We start from the raw sequence: 20,753 nt of genomic DNA, 5'->3' as shown, positions 1-20,753 counted from the left end.
TTTTATGGGTGTCAAGATGAAATTGTGATGGTTACCAATGTAATTTTAGCATCAAGTCCAATTTGCCATAATCTCATTTAATGCTGTCCTTTGTAGTTTTCTCTCAACATACTGACTTGAGGCACCATTACATCAAACCAGCTTCCACTCTTTATTATGTTAGCAATTTTGTGGTGGAATTGTAATACATAAGTGTGGTATCCTGACCATGTGTGTATGAAGGCCTGCCGGACGATACGGAAATTAGTGACAGCCATTAGGTGTCTTGGCAACATCTGCAGGCGCTGCTGACATTGCCGTAAGTGCTTCTGCCTAGACATGCCCTTTGTGCCGGTGTATCGACACCCATGGTTTCCTTTTAAAGCCGGCAACATAGTGATCCTGGAATCAGTTGTAGTTTTTCTGCACTACAGTATTGATCCTGCTACACATCGCTGTCTTGGTTCCGAATTAACTACATCTTTATTTTCAATCCTGGTTTGCTCACTGGCCTTGTTATTCTGTCATGCCATCTCAGTTGTCTGTCCTTTTGTCACGTTGCTCTTTTGTGGCGTGGTGTCGACTCTCTTGGCCAGTTGCCGATCCTCTACTTGTTCCTGAGTCATTCCCAGATTTGTATGATTCCGGTCTATCTAAATGGTGATTAGATAAAAATGATAGCTGTGTTCCTTAACACTAAACTCGTGGAACAGCAAGAGCAACAGTTGCTCCAACAGCAATTTAAGCAACAGCAGTTCCAACAACAGTTCCATCAAATTGGTTACAGGTTCAAGGTTCCCAACCAATTTAGGTAGTGCTCAGTTCCCAGCCGGAGTGCCTCCTGCCCTGTTTCCGCCACTTAACAATGCAGAGAACGATTGGGTCATTTCTAGTGGCTGAAATGGCACTTCCCTGATTTTTCAGGTTTTGGATGATGCTCTCCAATGGTTGCTCTTCCTTTCTTAGGCTCCCCCTGAAACATAGATATGCAGTGCCCTGTTTCTGCCAAGAGAAACCTTTTTCTGTCTCTTTATGGGCAGCTGTTTAGCAAGAACTCGATCGCCTCTACGAAGCTTGGGTAACTGAACCTGTCAAAACTAGTCATTGGGCCACACCAGTGGTATGGCCAAGAAACCCAGTGGTTCCCTCTGGTTATGTGGAGATTTCAAATTGACAATCAATGGCCAGGCACCAACCCAATCCTGTGTCCGAAAGACCTTCACACGAAGCTTGTGGAGGTGAGTATTTTTTCAAGGTAGACCTTGCTGACACATATTTGCAGATCCTTCTGGATGAGAAATCACTGCGCATTGTGGTCATTGACACCCCCTTCGCGTTACAGGCACTTGCCCTTTGAGAACTCTTCTGCTCTGGCGATTTTCCAGAGGTACCTGGAACAGTTAGCCGTGTCTGTTTCCGCCTTGTGCTATCTATCTTGATGACTTCAATGCCACAGGCGCTACACATCGGAACCTCATTGCAAACTTTGTCCTTCTTTACTACATTGCGTGATTCGGGGATCTAGTGCCACATATGCAGAAGTGAGGAGTAAGTGAAATACCTTGGCCACTTGCTCAACAAAGATGAGATCCATCCCACTGACTACAATGTTTCTACCATTGACACTCTGCCCCACTCCCAAAACTTACAGGAGCTTTTTTGGGAAAGGTGAATTATTGTCCAAAGTTCCTTACACAAGTGGCCCACATCCATTCAGTCATTTGCAAAAGAAGGGCATTCAGTACAGGTGGACAGGTAGGTGCCTGTGAGTGTGCTTTCACACAGTTGAAGGGACTGTTACGCTAAGCAACTTTCCTTATGACCTCTACTCCATCGTGTCTACAGGTTTTGGCTGCAGGAGCCTCTTCACGTGGCATTGTTGCAATACTGGTGCATAAGAACAAGGATAGTACTGAGCAATTAATGTGCTATTCATCAGAGATGCTGACACCTGCTTGAAAAAAGATTTGCAGATTGGAAACAAAACTTTGGTGATCGCCTTTGACTTTAAGAAATTCCATGTTTACCTATTAGGGACCATTTTACCCTCATTATGAACCACAAACCACTAATAGCTTCCTTTCGCCCCACTCTTGGCATCCAGAGTGGGCTGCATGACTCCAGTGTTGGGCGCTCTTCCTCAACTTCCACATTTAAGTACAAGCCCACAGCACAGAATGCAAATGCAGATGCCCTTTCTTTTCTGCCCTCGAGGCCCAACCCAGCATTTGACCAAAAGGAAACTCCCTGTTTCCACAATGATGAGGAATGACAGCACACCTCAGATGGTATTCCCATTACAGGCAACATGCCTGCTGGCTGGGACTTAGCAAAGTAGTGAAGGCCACGGTGTGTGACTGTTCCGCTTGTGCCTTGTGCCTGGCACCAGGCTGCTCCAACCAAGTCTTATGCTGCCAGCTGCCCACCCTCTCCCATGCTCGACCACCTGTGGGACAGCATTCATCTGGACTTTGCTGGCCCCTTTGTGGGATGTATGTGGCTCATTCTCATGGACAAGTGTTGTGACTATTCATATATGGTCAGCATGGAGTCCACCACCATTGGTGCTACTGTCACTGCTTCCATCCTGATCCTAGCAATCTAAGGGCTTCCCTGCACTATCATCTCAGACACTGGACTCCAATTCACAGCAGCAGCATCCAAACAGATCTTCATCTCCAATGGCATCAAGTCTGCTGTTTCAACCCTTCTCTAAAGGCGAAGTGGAGGGTATGGTGCTTATGTTTAAGTAACAGATGTTGAAAGTGGTAGGTACTTCCACCAGCACGGCCTTGCTCACTCTGTTTCTGCCCAAGGCTGTAGCCCCGCGGAGATTTTTGGTGGATGACAGCCACGTACTCTCCTCCAATTCCTGGCTTCAAAGCTCATGGAACACTGGAAATGACACACAGAGTGCTTACTGCCGGGTGGAGCTTTGTATGCATACTCGGAATGGGTGAGACCCTTGTGGATGCTGGTCGCCTTCAGTGGGCAGCACCATACGATTGGGGACACTATGAGATGTGAGTGCTGGCATACAAGCCAGCTACATCTGCTCCTACTGAATGTTCTGCCAGTATGTAAATTGAAGACAGCCATTAGGCAGTGCAGACAAGTCTGCAGGTGCTACTGTTGCCGCTGTGAGTGCAACCACATGGATATGCCTGCTGTGCTGATCTATTGGCACCCACACTTACCTCTAAAACCAGCAGCGCAGTGGCTCTGACATCAGTTGCGATTTCTCTGTGCTATAATATTCATTCTGAATTCGCTACATCTTGGTTTTCAATCTTGGTTTGCTTGCTGGACTTGTTATTCTGTCGTGTCATCTCTGTTGTCTCTCTGTCTCTCGTGTTCTCCATCTCTTTGGTGCTTAGCTAGTCAGCTAGTTTCTGCTGGTTCTCGAGTTGTTCCCAGTTTTGCCTGATTCCGCTGACTATAATATTATCAATCAGCCTGTTGCCGGTAAAATAAGATCAGATGTAGGTTCTGTATATTGGTAGAATGTCATCACCAGATCTCGTAGTTGTTCGTGCCTACTGCCACAAATACGTTATGAAGTGGCAGTGAAGGAAGGATCGGGAGAATGTACGTGATATTGAAGCACGAGCTGTCATTGAATCATTTTAATAGGCAGCTGTTGGAACATATCCTTTCTCCCTCTTCCCTTTTGCTAATACCATCATCACCTTTCTGCTCCATAAGCAGTGTTTACTTCTTGTCGTTGATCTGCCCATTTCATCCATGCTTGGTATGTGGTGTGTATATTGTGTTCATGTACATAGAGATTCCTTGCCATCGAGGGCTTTCCCATGGACAGAGTCCAGCTGTCCATATTAAGATTTTCTGTAATTTCCCTAAATCTCATAAGGTAAATTCCGGCATAGTATCTTTGAAAATAGCACATACCATTGACTTCTCTAGTTCCAGCTTTTGCTCTGTCACTAATGACCTTGTCATCAACGGGATCTTATATCTCCTTTCTTACCTTCCTTTCTTCCCATAGATAGAGTAAAAACTGTTTTCAGGAATGAGCTGATAATTCTGTACCAAAGAAGTATCTGAGATGAGATGCGCCATTGTAAAGGTATAGCAATGTAGATGAATTTTAGGTAACAGTTTTTATTTTTATTTTGTTATATTTTTTAGGGTTCTGTCTTCTAATAGAAGCTAAGAATGAAAGACGTGGCAAAGACTGGTGATGTGTGTTTAGCAGCATGCTCAGAGCAGGGTCCTGATCTAATGAATTCAAGATTGATAGTAACAATGAGAAATATGAAATCTGAACATTAAGATAGATAATGCAACCTAGGGGAAAGTTTATTTTATGTTTAAGTGCCCTGTGTCTCTGTATCATCATTGTGAGGTTCTTTGATATGGGTGTATGTAGCATATAAATGTTTATGTTTGAATTAATGGTTTGACCTAGATTCTGGTATATGAGATTTGCCCCATTGGATAATTTTACTTACCGACATGAAGAAATAATATCCTACTTATTCTCAGATTATTACTTTGAACAATGGTGGAACTTGCCCAGAAAATGTGGTATTGACAGACTTTTCTGATGCTTTGCAGGGTTATGTCCTGAGCAGCATTGAAGGTAGAGTGGCAGTTGAGTATCTTGATACTAGCCCGGAAGTACAAAAGAAAAAATATGCTTTCAAGTGCCATCGGATTAAGGAAGGTGGAATTGAAAACATTTATCCTGTCAATGCTATAAGGTAAGTTTTATGCATGCACTAGCACTTTTGAAACCTCTACAAGTTAGAAGATCACTGAACCATTAATCTCTATAAATGACAGTGACTTCCATGAAATGTAGGGAAACACTCAGTTTATCAATATAATGTGTGTTTCTCTGTGCATGGTACAATGCTTGAGGGAACAGAAATTAATTCTATGAGAAGTGTTGAACTCTGAAGGGGGTGTAGTGCTTTTTCAGGATGTCAAAGACAAAAATTGGTGCTTTCATTATGTGATAACTGTAAGATATTTTAATTGAGTGTATCTCTGCATGGAAATTTTTTTTATTATGTTATATTCCTTTTCCTGTGTCCCTGCTTTTCTTAAACATACTGAAGCAGAATATGTAGCAACTGCAGTAAGTTGATTGGCATTTGAATTTGACATATTTAGGGTAAAGGGGTAGCTTTGATTACTTTCAGTCATGAATTGTGGATCACATTTATGTTAGGAGTGAGTGGGTGGTTGATGTGTTGAGCAAGATGTGATCAGTTCACAAACTTACATTAAAACTGAAGCCTTATTTATGACAAGTAAAATTTAGCTTTATGATTGGAAATTGATCTCTGATATTTCTTTCATGGGTGGTAATTTTATATTTGTGCCTCTTGAACTTAAAGCTTCAGATTGGAAATGGCTTATATCCTTTCTTTACAAGTCCCCAAAAGGTTCTCATGTTGTTGTGCTACTGCCTGGCCTACAATAATGGGGACAATGGAGAGATACACTTCAATATACTCTCAATCTTGTAACTGTCACGAAATTCTTTCACTCTTGTTACATTGCTTATATGTGACACTTTTACTATTCAAACTTTGAGTTGCGCCTTGGGTGGATTAAGTAGAAGAGTAGTGGTAAGGAATGACAGGAATCTACAGTTTAATTCTAACTGTCACACCATTTTCACTTGTCACAAATGATAACTAGGCTTAATACCTCTAATGATTGGCATCAGTAATTGCCAACGAATGTGTGCAGATATTGAAATAGCATGGAAGAATGAGTTTAAATAATTTCAGACAAGGGCTACAGTACTACCTCAGAATTGCTTGATGACTGTTTATATTTCACTGGATGAAAAGAAAATTTTGTGTCTTAGATGAGTTTGGTTTTCATGTCAAGTCAGAGGAAGAGCCAAATTTGAGAAATAAAGAAGAAAGATAGGAAACTGTTTCGAAGTGCAACTTAATGCATTCATGCCATTATGACAGCTGTGTGTTGCTGAATTGGTCACTTCTGCTTCCAACTCACTATGGAAGTGCTTCAATAATCCTTTGTAATAAGAGCTAGTTACTGTTTTACTCTTTTCCAAACCTCTTGATTTTAATGGTGAGTTCCAAAAAATACTTGCCACATCTTTTCCCGCCAGTTTAACAGATTTAACTGTTTCGATGCACAGTCACCTATGTCACCCTCTTTTAAATTGCTTATGCTTCTAGGAATAATGATAACATGATTCATCTATAGTCACAGAACGATACCAGGAGTCTTTTAGGTGATGCGTTAACTTCCTTGATCACAAATAGTGTTCCTCAAGAAATTTTAGTGTCAAGCATGTAGTGGTCTTTCCTGGAGCTATACCTAGGAGAAAGCAACATATTGGTTGACCCTACTTAGAGTTCAACGGTAAACGACTCCATGTGCAAAACCCCTCTCTTGCAGCATCTGCCGCTGGAGTTGGCTTAGCATCTCATTGACACTTTTGTGCTTACTAAATGATTATGTAAGAAAATGCACTGCTCTTCTGTGGATGGTTTCTTCTTTCTCCATAAATTCTACCTAGTATGGATGCCACACTGAGAAGAATTACTCAAGTATTGTTGGAATGAGGGTTTCTTGTGTTACCTCTCTCATGGGTAAACTATACTTCCTGAGGATCCTTTCAGTGAATCTCAGTCTACAAATTGCTTTACCTGCATTTAATTTTTTGCAGCAATTCCAGTTTTAAATCACTTCATACATGTACTGACAATATTATGAAAAGGATAGATCGCTACCCACTCACAGTGTAGTGGAGATGTTGAGTCAAGACTGCTAGACAATTGCGTTTGCATTAGTGTGTGTGTGTGTGTGTGTGTGTGTGTGTGTGTGTGTGTGTGTGTGTGTGTTGTCTAATTCAGAAGAAGGCTTAATGGCTAAAAGCTTACTTGTGTAACGGTCTTTTTGTTGTGCCTATCTACGACTTAACATCTATACACTATGATGATTAACAATCTGTCCTTTTTCATAACATTGTCATTATTCCATAATGGATTTTCCGTTGTTTCTTCATGTACTCCTAGATATTTTTGGAGGTGACTGCTTCCAGTGATTCTTCTGCAGTTATGTAATTGTACAATAACAAAGCTTCTGCCAATTTATCCACAATCTGTTATATTTGTTTATGTTGAGGGTCTGTTCTTAATCCCTGCAAAATCAATCTTCTGCAGGTCGTCTTGCATTTCATTACAATTTTGTAGATTGCGACTTCTCTGTATATAACAGTATCATCCACAAAATACCTCTGGGGAACTTCCAACATTATACATTTGCTCATTTATGTATATTGTGAAATGTAATGCTCCTATAACAGTCCCTTGAGGTAAGTCCAAAGTTGCTTTTATGTCTAAAGATTTGTTCCTGTTGAGAATGATATGCCATGTTCTGTTTCCTAGAATCTCTTCAGTCCAATCACACAACTGTTCTGATATTCCATGTGCTCTTATTTTGTTCAGAATTGGGTTACAAACAGTCATTTTCAGAGCCCATGTAGAAATTTCATTTCGCACAAACATGTAACATTCCAAATTCTACAAGAGGCCGACATTGAAAGATACAGGCCTACAGTTTTGCGAGTCTGTTCAACAACCCGTCTTGTAAATGGGATTGACTTGTGCTCCCCCCCCCCCCCCCCCCCCCCCAAAAAAAAAAAAAATAAAAAAAAAAAAAAAAAAAACAACACTAAGAACACTTTGCTCTTCAGGTACCCTAGGGTGCACTGCGGTGAGCAAGTGTGGTGGCACTATGCTTAATACTATAATACTTTGACCTTCTTATTTCTCTCTTACACCTTTCCCTTCATCTTTCCTCCTGTTTCTCCTTTTACCAGGAGGATCTGTCTGCCTTAGCTTGACTGTCGACTTTCCTCCCCCCTCTCCTGTTTCCATCCTCCTTCCCCCAATCATTCTTTTTTTTTCTCTCTGAACAAGGGACAATAGTTCTAAAATATGCAGTGCTGTGACATATTTTTATTTATTGGTAGAAATGGGAGGTATGCCTCCTGCCAGCTTAGTCTTTTTCTGTGGAATTGTAACAATTTTATGAATGGTGTTAACTTGGTAGTGTTAAAGTGCATCACTGTCACATTCTGTAGTTACTGACTATATATTAGATTACACTTGGGTAATTTCCAAAGTGTTCTACCCATATGCTAATATAATCTTTCTCACAAAATCTGTAATTTGATACAATTTTACTAGAATAAATATGCTTCATAGATCATTTAAAAGTATTTCACTATTAAACTTGTACTGCATTTTTCTCAGTTTTCATAACGGCTACAACACGTTTGCGACTGGTGGATCCGACTGCTATGTTAACATATGGGATGGATTCAACAAGAAACGTTTGTGCCAGTTTCACAGATACTCTGCTCCAATATCATCATTGTGTTTCAGCAATGATGGTAAGTAAATCTCAAGCTGTAATTTAATTATAAGACTATAAGAATGTTGTACCCTAAGTTAAAATCTTGAAAAACTGTTCTGAAAATCTGTGGCAACTATCTTAATTCAGAACTCTGAATACACAGTGGTATGTCTTCCACAAATTAAAATGTAGGCTACAAAACAAACTAGTACCTGAAGCTGTGTAGTGGATATCCTCCTCACTGAATGTTGTGGGACACTTTTAATTCTTATGGTTTGTTGTTTAACTGAATGCATATGTGCAGTTTGACACACACCTAAAATTTGCCCATAATAAACTAAGTATCCTTAGTGTTCTCTCAGGTTTTCTCAGTATGATTGATTAATAGCGAATTTCTGGGTGTTTAGCTAAATTAGTTTCCATTTCTTGCACAGTATTTCGCTGACCAACCCAGCTGTCATCTTCAGGTGCTGTGATTTCTGCTACTAATATGTACTCACTGTCTGGGCTCCAACCAGACTGTGACCTGTTATTGGTCTCACACTGCTATGTATAGCAGAGTTTGATTTATGATGTCCACTGTGACCTTTGATAATCTTTTGTTTTACAGAATAGGCACTGATATTCCATGAAACGCAAATTCTATCAGCATTTTCCAATTCTGATGGGTGTGACAATCGGCAAGATTTTAGTAAATTGAGTGCCACATCCTCCAGTGTTGTTTAAATTAAAAGCTGTATCCCTGTTTATTGTGTTTCCTTAAATCTTCATTTCAATAGTCTCCTTAATTATACCTCCCCAGAAACGTGACATTTGCACTATGAAATATGCTATCCTGGCTGAGACACAAAGTTGGAATATGCTCACTATTTTTTATTTACTTAAATTTGGCATATTTCGTGACAGTACCTTTTCCGTTAGATGTATACAAGGCGATATTAGTCTTGGCTTCAGTTGTCTAATGGAAGTATGATTCCACAATGCATCTTTGTCGGCTGCAGAAATGACCTGGTTCAACGTGTTTGCCTCATTTTTGGTGCTTCAAATACCATTTCTTCAAATGTAGTTTCTTCTTATAGTTTATATAAAAAAAATAGTAACATAATTCAAAATTATTTATGACGGCGACCTTCACATTGTTTTACCGTCAACACACACCAAGAGTTAACTGCCGACTGAGTACAGTCAAAGACGACTCCAGCGTCAAAGATATTTTACACAACTCACAAGCTTCCACTTGTAATCAGTCTCTTTGCTATTCTTCGATACATTTACTAATAGTAATCAATATGCTTTCACTCTCAAAAATATAAGTAAATTAACATATAATAAGGCAAATTATAATAAAAATTCTGACAAAAAATATAAGAAAACATTTACAATTTGGTACCGACAAATCCGGTAGAAAATACTACATCTCCCAGATCCATTACAACTACGACACTGGTATCATGATATTTCGTTTCATGATTATATTTGAGGCAGTGTTTGGGGACAGCTGATATGCTTAGTTGTTGTAACTGAACGTGTCACTGATGTTCCTTGCATCTGCCCTGTGCCCAATAAAGATATGCCACATTTGCATAGAATGTGATACTCGACTTTTGGAGACATGTACTGTTTTTAACATCCAAAGTATACTTTTTATCTTAGCTGAAGAGAGCAAAATACTCTGGATGACGTGTCTGTAGGATTCCACCTATCTTCCTGGGTATTGGGTCAGTATAAGGAAGATAAGTGATTTTTGGCTTCTCTTCCTCAATCTGTCTCCACCTCTCTCCGAGGCATTCTTGATTTTGATTGCATCACCCATTCGATTTGATGATCTGAGAATCCATTCCTTCAGAACACCAGTCATAAGTGCTAATTCTCCAACAAGGCTCTGTATATCTGAAATTGTAAGAGCTCTATGGATCAGAGGATTTTTTGTGACAAGTGGTAATGGCTCGAGGCATGTAGATAGAGGTTAGTTTATGTACACTGTGACCTAGGGAGCCATTCAGTTTTCTCTTGACTAACATGGTGAGGAAAGGTAATTGACACTCCTTTCAAGTTTTATTTTGTTTTAAATATTTTGATAGATATAATTTAAATGTTCCAGGAAGTTGTGAAGCATTTCCACTCTAAGTGGCCGTGCCACATACCAATAGAAACATGTTGTTTTTAACTTGGCGGGTTCTAGTACCTTTGCTTCAAAGTGTTCCATATACAGGTTTGCTACGACGAGTGATAACGGATTATCTGTAGCCATACCATTTGTTTGTTTATAATATTTACTATTGAACAGAAATGAGTTGGTCAGGATGTGGCTAAAAAGTTCTGTGAAACAACTGATGAACTTTTCCACGATGAATTCCAAGGAAATGGAACTCGCATAAAGATGGAGACTACACTGAAACTAACAATAATGTCTGTATTCTGGAGCTGCAGTCGACTGAGGTGATGTAAGTAATCAGTGGAGTTGTGTATGTGGAGAAGTGTGAATGTCCATTTGCAACTCCGACAACTATTTACATTGCGTCAGTCAAATACAGCTCCAGGATACAAATATTAAGGCCAGTTTTGATTTAGTCTCCCTCTTTACGAGAGTTCCACTTCCTGATTCCTTGGAACTCATTGTGGAAAAGTTTGACGATTTCACGTAACTTTTTGGGTGCATTCTGACATCAACTTATTTCCTGTTTAATGGAAAATACTAGGAACAAACTGAAGGTGTGGTGATTAGTAGCCCATCACCACCTGTCATGGGGAACCTGTACGTGGAACACTTTGAAGCAGGGGCACTAGAATATGCCGAGTTGAAACCCTTATGTTTTTATTGGTGCTTGGATGCCACATTTGTAGTATAGCCACATGGAGCAGAAAAGCTTAAAGAGTTCCTGGAACATGTAGACTCTATCCATTGAAATATAAAATACGTAATGGAACTTGAAAAGAGGACCAACTTCCTGTCCTCACAGTGTTGGTTGAGAGAAGACTGGATGGATCCCTGGGTCACAGTGCATATTGATAACCTACACACACGAAACTCTACCTCCACAGCTGGAGCCGTCACCATCCGCCACAAAAAAATACTCAGGTCCATAGAACTCAAACACTTTAAGATGAGGAGAATCTTGCTGGATAATTACAACAATGGTTAAAATTGAATGGATGGTGCAATCAAGATCAAGAATGCCTGAGAGAGAGAGAGAGAGCTTGACAGACTGAGGAAGAGAAGCCAAAAACCGCTTACCTGCATTATACTGGCCCAGTATCTGGGAAGATTGGTAGATTCCTATGGACATGCCATCCAGTGTATTTTACACCCTTCCACTGAGATAAAAAGTATACTTTGGAATGTTAAAGACGACCTGTCTCCAAAGTTGGATGCATGTCGCATTCTGTGCGAATGTGACGTGTTTCCATTGGGCACAGGACAGATAAGCAGTAACTTTCCAAAACACGATTAGTCTACAAATAAAAATTTTACAGGAGAAGCAAAGAACGAATATTAGGCAAAGTTGTGGAGTAAATTAGGAATTCTGTTGGGTATTTTTTAAGCTTTAAGAAGTTAGAAGAATGGAACAAGTGAGACAAATCTCACTCCTTATTTAAAGGCAGTGTTGCCAACTGAATTTTTGAAATCTATGAACTTTTCTCATTTTGCATCAGCCAGATGGACATAATGTGTTTTGAAACAAATTTACATAATAAAAAAACCATTGAATGGTTACTTACTATAACTGTTAACAAATTGTCTTTTGTAGCAAATTTACAAATGCTGTATTCTCTAATCACTCACTCAGAATTAAAATTAAGCATCCCATTTTCAAACATAGTTAAAGTGTACAGCCATAATTTTTATCGAATATGCAAATTATAATATATGCTGTTTTACTCAAAATTATCTAAAACTTTTGTAAGCAGTTAAATCGAAATTATTAATAATTCTTTTCACAACTTAGTTAATTTATTATATTAAAATAATTGTAAAATTCATTTTTACAAGATATTGAAAAGAAAATCATATTTTGGACATCACTATCAAAAGAGTCATTTTAGTTTTCCCAAGTTTTAATTAAAAAATAATGTTCAAAATTTACTGGGTATTATTCTTTCAAACTTCAAAGCATTTGATATCCTGGTTCCTCCTCCAGGCAATCATACTGTACATCTTCAGCTTTGTCTTCCAGATTGTGCAGCAGCCAATCTTTCTGAAGTATGTCAACATAAAATTTTAAGGAATCGCCGTCCTTCCAACTTTTACGAAATCATTGTTTCAGAAGGACAAATAAATCCTCCTCCTGGTTTTATTGGATGCACCAAACTGAGAACATTTGGGTTGTGGATCTGATCTGTTGCTACACCTCTTTTAGCAAGGTCATATAATTTTTTGATGTATCATCCAAACCGTATGAGAGCTCCATCCTAAAAAAACACGGATTCTTTTCCCCTACAGTTTCTTTTTTAGTATAACCGTTTCATGTCTTTTATCTCACTGGCTTTCTCAAATTTTGGCAGAGGTCCTTGAAGTTCAGAACAACTGTCTATTCCTAGTCTTCAAACATTCCCAATTTTCTGATAAATCCTGTGATATTGTTAAGGAGTGAGTATTTCAGATAGCTTCTGAAGGCTTTTTTCCACAGTACCAAAAGGTCGATCTGCAGGTAAGTAGGAGCGACCATGCGCTGGAAATGTAATGCGTATCTCTTTTACTGAGTCTGGAGATTTTTTTAACAGCCACTAATAGAGAAAATGAACCACATGGGCTTTCCTGTTTTGTCCAGTGCAGCCATTGCAAACTAATCTTATTGTTGAAGTATTTTCTTCATATCTGCACTTAATCAGAGCATCTATTAAGGCTGAAGCTACTTTGTTTGAACCTCCACCAGCCTGGTCTTCAATCCAGCAGTAAAGTGGAGACTTATTGTTAGTATCTGTAATACAGAGAGCATAATATGACAGTTCATGTGCGTAATACGTTTCACCAATAGTGAGTTTTGGCAGGGGTTGGTCTTGCTGCAGATCAAAGCATAAAGACAAACTATTGGGCAGTTCCTCTTTCATAATTTTGTTAATCTGCTTAGCTCTCATTTCGTGAGCAGCAAGTTCAACTTGTGCCCTTTGTCTCTTGACCAAAACTTTAGTTAGTTTTATTTCATGTTTTATTCTACAGCAGTAACCACAAATATCTATTGCAGAATCACCAAAACCCACATTAAATTTTTTTGAGAATGTGTTACTGAAGAACCACTTTTTTACTTTTAAGGAATCAGGGATACTTTCATTATACATTTTAAAAAGTTTTGTAATATTTAAGTCTGAAGATAGATAGTGTCTTTTACTTTTTTGTCTGCTATGGTGACTTTTTCTAGCCTTCAAATTTGCGATAAATTGTATCACACTATCTTCCTTTGCAAAGTTTTGTTTTGTTCTGTGATCCACTCCTCTTTTTTCACAAATGACATTACCAGCAACTACCGAGGAAGCAGTGCTGTTAAGTTGTTCCTATTCCAAAGAGCTCTAAAAATCTTGGAACACACCGGAACTTGCAAGCTGTCTACTCTCACTTGAAACTTTGTAGTTTGAGTCTTCAGTTACCCATCCTCTTTCCGAGGATGTCATCGTTTCGGACTGGAGGAAACCATAAATTAAGACAGAATCCTGTCCCGCTGTAGTTTAAGTGTGTGTAGACTTTCAGCCTATTTTTGATTAGATGGTTCAGCAGTTGAATCTTCCTCTTTATGTCCATGAAGAGGCTCAAACTCCAGCATTTCAGGGCCCTTGTCACGGTATCTGAAAGAGTTAAATAGTACACGTTTAAGTGGATTCCTATCCAGAAATTAAAATGAAACAAGTAGTTAGTATGTGTAGTAAAATCAATTTAGTAGACAATCTCACCAAAATTGTCTTTCAAAACATCTTGTCTCTCTATCTGCTCAATCTTCCTTTTTGCAACACCCTTCTGCTGCTTCCTAGATCCAGAGGAGTGGTCCCCTACACGTACAACTCCTTCCACATCAGTCATATTTTTCGTGAACAAGATACCAACCATCCAATCTGTTTCATGTGACAATGCAATGCCTACAATAATAAGTGGTATGGGTATACAACTGATACATTGTAGAAATGAAACCATAGAAAATGAAGGATGGAATGTAACGTGTGTGTGTGTGTGTGTGTGTGTGTGTGTGTGTGTGTGTGTTACATTCCAGCCTTCATTTTCCATGGTTTCATTTCTACAATGTATCAGTTGTATACCCATACGACTTGTTATTGTAGGCATTGCGTTGTCACATGAAACAGACTGGATGGGCGGTATCTTGTTCACGAAAAATATGACTGATGTGGAAGGAGTTGTACGTGTAGGGAACCACTCCTCTGGATCTAGGAAGTGGCAGAAGGGTGTTGCAAAAAGGAAGATTGAGCAGATAGAGAGGTAAGATGTTTTGAAAGACAATTTTTGTGAGATTGTCTACTAAATTAATTTTACTACACATACTAACTACTTGTTTCATTTTAATTTCTGGATAGGAATCCACTTAAACGTGTACTATTTAGCTCTTTCAGAGTGCGTGTGCACGTGCGCGCACGTCTCGTGTGCATGTGTGTCTATGGTTGACGAAGGCCTTAATGGCCGAAAGCTATAATTGTGGGAGTCATTTTGTTGTGCCTATCTGTGACTCAACATCTCCACTATATAGTGAGTAACAACTTTCCTCCTGATATTGTAGATACATTGTAGTGAAGTTTTAAAATGCATTGTGTCTAGGTGCCACAGCTTTTGTCTTGCTGAAAAAACCTTAGTTAGCAGTCGGCAGTAGATGGACTTGACACGATTCGAACCAATTTCATTGATGGACTTTTTGCACTTTGAACGGAAAGTCAAATTTTGCACCTGATTTAAATGGTTAAAAATATCGTTTTAAGTGAAAACAACACCATAGCTCAGTGTAGCACACCCTGTAGAGTAGAAATTTGCTTCAGACTAATTTTTGACTGTGAGTGGACTTATTGCATTTTGAAACGTCACTCCTCAGATGAAAGGAACATCAGTGACACAGTTTACTAAAACAACCAAGCATATTAGCTGTTGCCAAGCACTGCCTCAAATATAATCATGAAATGAAATACAATGATACCAGTAGTGTGGTGTGAGTGCCAAGTTTCTGTTGAAATAAATGTGTCGGGTAAACATAATAAACAGGAATAATAATTTCAATTTCAATAAGACTGTGGGTCTGGCATGTGATTTATTAAAATCTTGCCGACAATAACATCTATCAGAGTTGGGAGGTGTTGAGGGAATTTGCATTTTATGGAATATCAGTGCTTGCTTTGTATAACAAAAGAGCATCAAAGGGTGCAGTGGATGTCAGGTATCAAACTTCGCTGTAACTCACGGTGTAAGATCAACAGTAGCTCACATAATAGCAGAATTCGTAGCACCTGAAGAAGACGGCTGTGTTGGTGGTTGACTTATTGTGCAGAAAATGGAAACAACAACTCTGTAGAACACCTGGAAGCTCACTATTAAATATTCTTATCCTTTTTAAATAAGATTTTCTAGAAACTATGAAAGTTATTCAATGCTTTGTCTAGTGTGTGGGATATCTTGTTAGGAGCTGCACTCATTTTCAGTCACACATGAAGTTAAGGGCTTGCCTATGTTTCAAATGACCGCTTTTTGGAACACCATGCAGTAAAACCTGTATTGGCTGCACCATGAAAATTGTTGTAAATAATATTATGTCGACAGAATTCAAATTTGGGTGTATTGTGAATGACTGTCTTTCCTTTTGCAATAGGGAGATGTCGTCTTGTTCCCTGACAAATAGCTATTTAAATAAAACCCCTTTTAATAAGCAAATAAGTCATCACCAGATGGGAGGGTGGGTGGGGGGCACACGTGTGTTTATGTTTGTTCATATATTGCAAAAATTGTCCTCTTCATTGCCACACTGAAGTTCAGACAGTATAATTAGTTAAGAACAAATGAAAACAAACTACAAAATGTAGCAGTCTGTTTCAGAAGTCAACACATCTGTCTGGTTTAAGAGCCGGCCGGTGTGGCCGTGCGGTTCTAAGCGCGTCAGTTTGGAACCGCGTGACCGCTACGGTCGCAGGTTTGAATCCTGCCTCGGGCATGGATGTGTGTGATGTCCTTAGGTTAGTTAGGTTTAAGTAGTTCTGAGTTCTAGGGGACTGATGACCTCAGTAGTTAAGTCCCATAGTGCTCAGAGCCATTTGAACCATCTGGTTTAAGATAAAAAGCAACAAATGCATTATTTTTTTGTTAAAGGCGATTGAGTATTAAAGCAATCACTAATGTAGCTTTAATGTTATGAGTCCAAAAGTGTGCGAGTATTTGTTCAACAGTTAGTCAAAAATAAAAAGCAAGAATAATTTCAGTGGAACAAAAGACCGATTTAACAGTTTTTCAAATAGGTTCAATATCTGATGGTGATTGTACAACATGATAATTGATCATCCACTTTTTGTGTTGGAAAGGGCACTTGCTTTTGTGTGTTATATCCAGTTATACTTGCTCAAAAATGCCACGATACATTTGACATTATTTTTAGTGTCTGTAAAAAACATTAATGATAAATATTTTGTTTTCTTTCAATAATGTTGTTACTGGGACCCCCTCCTCTCTCTCTCTCTCTCTCTCTCTCTCTCTCTCTCTCTATCTATCCAAATTTTCTTCCCCACTCAACATATATTCACTTTGTCAGCCTTCTCTAACTGTATTACTTTCCTTTTTCTCTGCCACTCTCTCAAGCCAGTGTTGCACTTTCTCCCCTAGTTCATTCTTTGTCATATCCCCCTTCATTATCTTTGATCCACCCAGTCATCTTCTCACTTTCAAAGCTGTACCTATTGAAATAATTTGCTCTTTAGTTGAATCTATTGTATATATTATTTAGTAACATAATTGAAAATTTAGAAGTTTTCCACTAGCAGGCTATCGAGATATTGATGTTTTACTAATTAGAAAATGTAACAAGCTACTGTCTTCACTTAGCAACATAACCATTGTTTCTTTTACAGGAACTGTGTTAGCCATTGCCTGTTCATATATATATGAGCAAGAGATGTCACCTGAAAATGTGCCAGAGGACAGTGTATTCATTCGTTATGTGACAGATCAGGAAACGAAACCAAAATGAACATAAATTGTACAAATGAAATATTGAAATTCTGAATTTAATTTATGCAGGGTAGAGTTTTAAACTGTCATTGAAATATCATCATATTATTGTGAAAGAGTGAAATTTATTTTTTTAAATGTTGCTAAAACTGTTACTGTGGCACTAGTGTAATGATGATGGATATTTAACTCAGATCTACATAAAAAGCTACTTCAGTTTGTTTTCTAGAACATAAGCACTATGGCATACAAATAACCAAATAGTACAATTGAAACATGGATTTTAAATGCCATTCTTGTAAATGTCTATCCTTTTGTATTATTCTTTTTTTATTATTATTAAAACTCAAGTGAGAATGAATAATTTAATTGATTTCATGTTTGGCTACTTGTGTTGTTGTTGTTGTTTTTGCATTGAAAGTTACACGATTGATTGAGTTAAAGTGTGAATGCCAACTTGTTTTATCATTCCTCTTCTTAGTACAAAAAACTATTTTCTACTACTCATGCATTAGGAGGTGAATGTAGATGGGTTTGATTTTTAACATATACCTGTTCAGTTTCAGTACTAGTAACTTGACAATTAGATTGAAAATTGTAGATGTATTTTACTATTTGTGCAGCAAAAAAACTGATGATGGAAGACAGACAGAGAATATCAAATTTAGACTGGCAATTTTAGCAAGAAAAGCTTTCTTGGATCGGTAATGTGTTAATACAAAATATAAATTTAAGTGTTAGGAAGCCTTTGCTAAAATTGTTTGGAGTGAATGTGTAATATGGGTGATAAACAGTAGAGGAGGCATTTCATAGTTTGTTCCTGTGTGTTGTCAGGTACCTTTTAATTTAGAGATTAAAATATACCACCAGAAGTCCACCCAGCTAGCCACGCAGTCGAATGCACTGCTTCCCGAGCGGGAAGGCGTGCCGGTCCCCGGCACGAATCTGCCCAGTGGATTAGTGTTGAGGTCCAGTGTACAGGCCAGCCTGTGGATGGTTTTTAATTTGGTTTTCCATCTGACTCGGCGAATGCGGGCTGGTTCCCTTTATTTCTCTTCAGTTACAGTATGCCGGCAATTGCTGTGCGCGCGCACACACACACACACGTCTCCATGTACACATACACCATAATTACTCTGCCACACAAACATTTGGGATTAGACTTGTCTGGCATGAGACATGCCCCAAGGGGGAGGGGGAATCCACTGGCTGGGGGCTGAACTGCACAACAACCCTGGGTTTGGTGGGGGTGGCGGTGGGGTGAATGGATTGTAACATGATGTGGGGTTGTGAACAGCTGAGGGCTACAGCGGGGACAAAGCCTCTCCGTCGTTTCTAGGTCCCCAGTTCAATACACAGTACCACCAGAACACTACAAAAGAAGAGTAAAGGCTTATTTGTTCTATGGGGTAACCCCTTGATGATGCCTGTACTTTGCAAAAAGGTGTTGGAGTAAAGTCCACTATTACTTTATAAGGCTACATTCAGAAGCAGACATTAAATATCAAACAAGGCAAAGATATACTTAAAACCAACTACACACATATTGTATCCAGAACACTCGACAGCAAAAATTCCCGCCCCCCTCCCCATCCTTCCTTGTCTCAGTTCAAGTGAAACTGTTGCTATATCATCAGCCGTTTATGTTTCCTTGTAAATTTAATGTGTGTCTAACTTATTGCTGTTGAATACCTGACCAGTATAATGTTTCACAGTGTTTTGCGTTGAAACAGATTAGAACCCAAGTATCTAATTAATTAATTTACAGAAATTAGTCTCCTCAGTCTCGATATCTGCATTTGCCATAACTACTAAGAAGTCGTGTAGGCCTATATTAGACTCAGAATTGATATTTCCATGCATACAATGATAATCATGTGTGGTGACATCGCTATAAATCTTGAATTTTAACTGGTGCAGATCTGAGGCATTACACTCCACACAGTGCAAGGATAATGTTCCAGGCACTTTCTGCACATCTTTCCACTGTTCTTCAAGCCCAACTGTATGTTAGAAAACTTCTCCTTTAGGAACATACAAAAGGTATGGTCTTCTCACAACCCTTGATGCAATTTCTGTAAATGTTGGTGCACTAGTGACATACTCTTTCCCAACCTCAACCATACCATCCTCTTGACCTCATCTCCAATTCAATCAACTGCACCTTTTTGTGAGCTGTTGCAAATAAACTCCAGCCAGCCTTAGTTCTTGAGTCTCCTGCATGGTGCAGAAGGTTCTCAAAAATGAATCTATTTTTGAACTGAGATGCTATTCCATCAGTCCAATAATAAAGAATGTAATTTTGTGGTCCCATCATTGGATTCGGTGAAAATAGCCTTATGAAAGGCAACAACAGCATATACTAGTTACGGTTTCTAGACTCAGATACAGCATTCTATGAAGATGCCTTTAGGATCACGATAGTACATCACAGCTGTGAATAATGTGACAGTTGAGAACCACAGTGACTTGCATTGTGTCCTATTGAAACTTGAGGACACAATTCCATGAGAAGTCAGAATGCTGAGTTATTTCACTATACTTCAAATTTGTCTTAAGTACGCGAAGTTCTCTGTGTTGTTTAACGCTGTTGTAGTTGTGTAGAGATAAATCTTTCAACAACTTTTTTAAGAGGGCTTATGCTGCTGCAGTGATTATGAATTGAGCCATCTTCGTTACAGCATTTTTCCACAGACCCACTGGAAGAAGATAATGTCTTCAGCAACATCAACTTCAAAAAAAATCTGTTGGTATATTTTTTTCATCTACATGTACGTCATGCACCACAAGCCACCTAATGGTGCGCAGCGGAGGGTACTTTCGGTACCACTATCTGATCCCTCCAACACTGCTCCACTCGCGAATAGTGCGTGGGAAGAATGATTGTTGGTAAGCCTCTGTATTGGCTCTGATTTCTTCAATTTTCTCCTCGTGGTCAATACGCAAGATGTATGTGGGGGGAGAAGTAATATGTAGTCTAACTCCTCCTGAAAAGTACTGTCCCAAAATTTCAATAGTAAATCTCTCCGTAATGCACAACACCTCTCTTGTAATTTCTGCCAGTGGAGTTTGTTTAGCATCTCCATAACACTCTCTCACCAGTTAAACGGTCCTGTGACATATTGCACTGCTCTTTGTTGGATCTTCTCTATCTCCTGTATCAGTCCTACCCGATAGCGATCCTAGATAGATGAACAGTACTTAAGAATCGGCCGAACAAGTGCCTTATAAGCCACTTCTTTTGTAGATAAGTTACATTTCCTTA

The 20,753-nt window shown here is 38.9% G+C and overlaps 1 protein-coding gene across 2 annotated transcripts in view; it reads left to right on the top strand.

Moving 5' to 3' along the window:
• The window catches only part of LOC126481543 (mitotic checkpoint protein BUB3), a 74,228-nt gene extending 56,376 nt beyond the window's left edge, over positions 1 to 17,852 (top strand). For both annotated transcript variants that reach the window (XM_050105371.1, XM_050105372.1), the window contains exons 6-8: positions 4,558 to 4,703; positions 8,250 to 8,389; positions 17,389 to 17,852. In XM_050105371.1, coding sequence (XP_049961328.1) covers positions 4,558 to 4,703; positions 8,250 to 8,389; positions 17,389 to 17,507 — 405 coding nt within the window. In that variant the 3' untranslated portion in view covers positions 17,508 to 17,852. The remainder of the gene's footprint in view (positions 1 to 4,557; positions 4,704 to 8,249; positions 8,390 to 17,388) is intronic.
• The last annotated feature ends 2,901 nt before the right edge of the window (positions 17,853 to 20,753 follow it).

The sequence above is a fragment of the Schistocerca serialis genome, chromosome 5 (assembly GCF_023864345.2).
Source record: "Schistocerca serialis cubense isolate TAMUIC-IGC-003099 chromosome 5, iqSchSeri2.2, whole genome shotgun sequence".
Classification (NCBI taxonomy): domain Eukaryota; kingdom Metazoa; phylum Arthropoda; class Insecta; order Orthoptera; family Acrididae; genus Schistocerca; species Schistocerca serialis.
The sequence above is the reverse complement of the archived record's forward strand: the minus strand, read 5'-3'. Positions and strand labels throughout refer to the sequence as shown.